At 47.3% G+C, this 2,204-nt stretch overlaps 1 protein-coding gene across 1 annotated transcript; it reads left to right on the top strand.

Annotated features, from left to right (window-relative positions):
- Nucleotides 1–719: 719 nt before the first annotated feature.
- Nucleotides 720–1,557, top strand: ACA1_263500 (polyprotein; the record flags this gene model as incomplete). The annotated part of the gene is made up of 2 exons (XM_004341247.1): nt 720–1,054; nt 1,515–1,557. 2 exons carry the CDS (start codon nt 720–722, stop codon nt 1,555–1,557), a joined length of 378 nt encoding a protein of 125 aa, XP_004341295.1.
- Nucleotides 1,558–2,204: the final 647 nt, after the last annotated feature.

Genomic DNA, 2,204 nt, shown 5'->3' on the forward strand with positions numbered 1-2,204 from the left:
GGGATTGCAATTTTGAAGACCAAGCATTGTAATGCTTGGCCTTGGAGTGGTACATGAAAGAAATGTTGAATGCAGTCAACTAATCTTTCACAGTACAAATCAAATGAGAGGGGTGTACCTTTTGGCTCATGTGTTGTTGTGGTCTGTTGTTGGTGTTGTTGAAGTCATTGGGGGCTTTGCACTCAGCCCATGGTTGTGTTGAGAATAAAAGAAACTGCAACATCCACCTTTCTGCTTTTATTTGGTTCATCAACACTTGTTGACAGGGAACTGTGTCCATGTCATGCCATGTCAGTCCAAAAAGTGGCCACCCGCCCCTGTGCAGGCCATCAATATTTCGCTGATATTTGGCAAACGGAAGAATCTCTGGTATGCGCCGGAACAGCGCTCCCCTAGCGCCGAAAACTCGGATCCGGACATTTCAGCCTTCGCGCGAAATTTCACACCCGACAATCCAACCGATTTTTCAATCTCCCAACTTTTAATATTTCCGCCAAGCACAGTGCCAGCACTGCAATGAAATGAAACCTGTTTCCAAAACAGCTTCTGGCAGGATTATTACCATTTTCTAAGGGATATCTCTCATTATGATGGTATTTTAATCTGCCATTTCTCAAGATACTCCCAATTTTGTCTTGCTATTTTTAAATTAAAACCAGTTTTGTGTTGTCAAAACCATTTATGTGGGCTTAAACTCACAAACAAAATCACTTTTCAAAATGACTGGACCTCTCATTTCAAATGACAAGATCCTGACCTTCATCTCAAAGTGCCTCTCCAGCTTCCTCCCCTGGCAGACCACCTTCATCAAAGGGAGATCAGTCTACAATGCCATCCACCACCTCTCTACCATCCTCTCATCCAACTGCACCACCCAGGGTGTACTACTCAACTTCAAGAAAGCCTACAACCACATCTCCCACTCCTGGCTGGCTACAGTCCTCAACCACCTCAACTTCCCACCATCCCTCACCTCCCTCATCACAAACCTCCACACCTCAGCCTCAGCCCAGCTCATTGTCAACTCCTGCCTCTCCACCCCCTTCAACATGAGGTGTGGTGTCTGTCAAGGAGACGCCCCTTGCCCCCACTCTCTTCTCCTTCACCCTCAAGCCCCTCCTCCAATACTTCAGCAGCAAAGTGACCCTCCTATTCCAGGCACATGCCAACAACTTCACACTCCTCCCCCCATCCCAATATGCCCTCAACCATGCCTGCCTCACCATTGCACTCTACAAAGAAGCCTCAACTGCTCAAAGCTTACCTGGCATAAAACCCCTGGCTCTTTCAAGGTGCCCTCACACCCTCCAACTTCAACCTCCCTCCAGACCCATTGCCCCTTACTCAGTGCAAACTCAGAGTAACTAACAATCCTTCTGCCAACTGGCCCCACCCCTCACACCAATTCTTGTATCGAGCACAGAAGTTAAAAAGTATGTCAATAGAATTAATCTTGAATTGCCCTAAAAGATAGATTTAATATTGCTGCTTGCCCTCTGCCGGGTTTGAACCAGCGACCTCACGATCTTCAGTCGTGCGCTCTACCAGCTGAGCTAAGAGGGCGGATGATAACAACAGGCGTCTAGTTTGTGAACCACAAAGTGCATGTACAATGGGTTTCCTGCCAATTGAGCAACCAAATTGCAAAAGATACCAAAAGCCAAGGGACCACCAGCAAGAATGCTGAGACAGCCAACCCAAAAAAAGAAGAGACTGAAAGCTGAAAACATGCACCAAGGTATGTAATGCTGGTTTCTCCCTGAGACTGCTTTTAACTCATGAGTTTTGGAAACCCTTTTTCTGGGGAGGCTAGACTATTGGTAAAAGCAAAGGCTAAAAAATCTTCTGCTCCTTTATTCATCTTGGGGTCCCAAGAGGTAAGCAGCAAGCACCAAAAGAAGGAGGACAAGAAAGTAGCAAAGTTTGGGGCAGAAAACGTGTAAAAGGCATGAAATATCAGTGATAGGCCTGTGCCACCTGGTGTGGGGGGGAGAAGAAAAAGGAATGGTCCGGCTGCCCGGACTCGAACCAGGAACCGATAGATGACTACCGAGGTGATCAATCAAGACTACAGTCTACCGCGCTACCAATTGCGCCACAGCCGGTTTCGTGTTACATCTCCTCCTCCTCTTGTTTGGCACAAGTGTGAGCAGCGGGGGTGTGACACTTTGTTTTTTCAAGCGCTGTGGTTGGAAGTGTGGGAC

The sequence above is a fragment of the Acanthamoeba castellanii genome, assembly GCF_000313135.1.
Source record: "Acanthamoeba castellanii str. Neff unplaced genomic scaffold scf7180000084770, whole genome shotgun sequence".
NCBI classification, from domain to species: domain Eukaryota; phylum Discosea; order Longamoebia; family Acanthamoebidae; genus Acanthamoeba; species Acanthamoeba castellanii.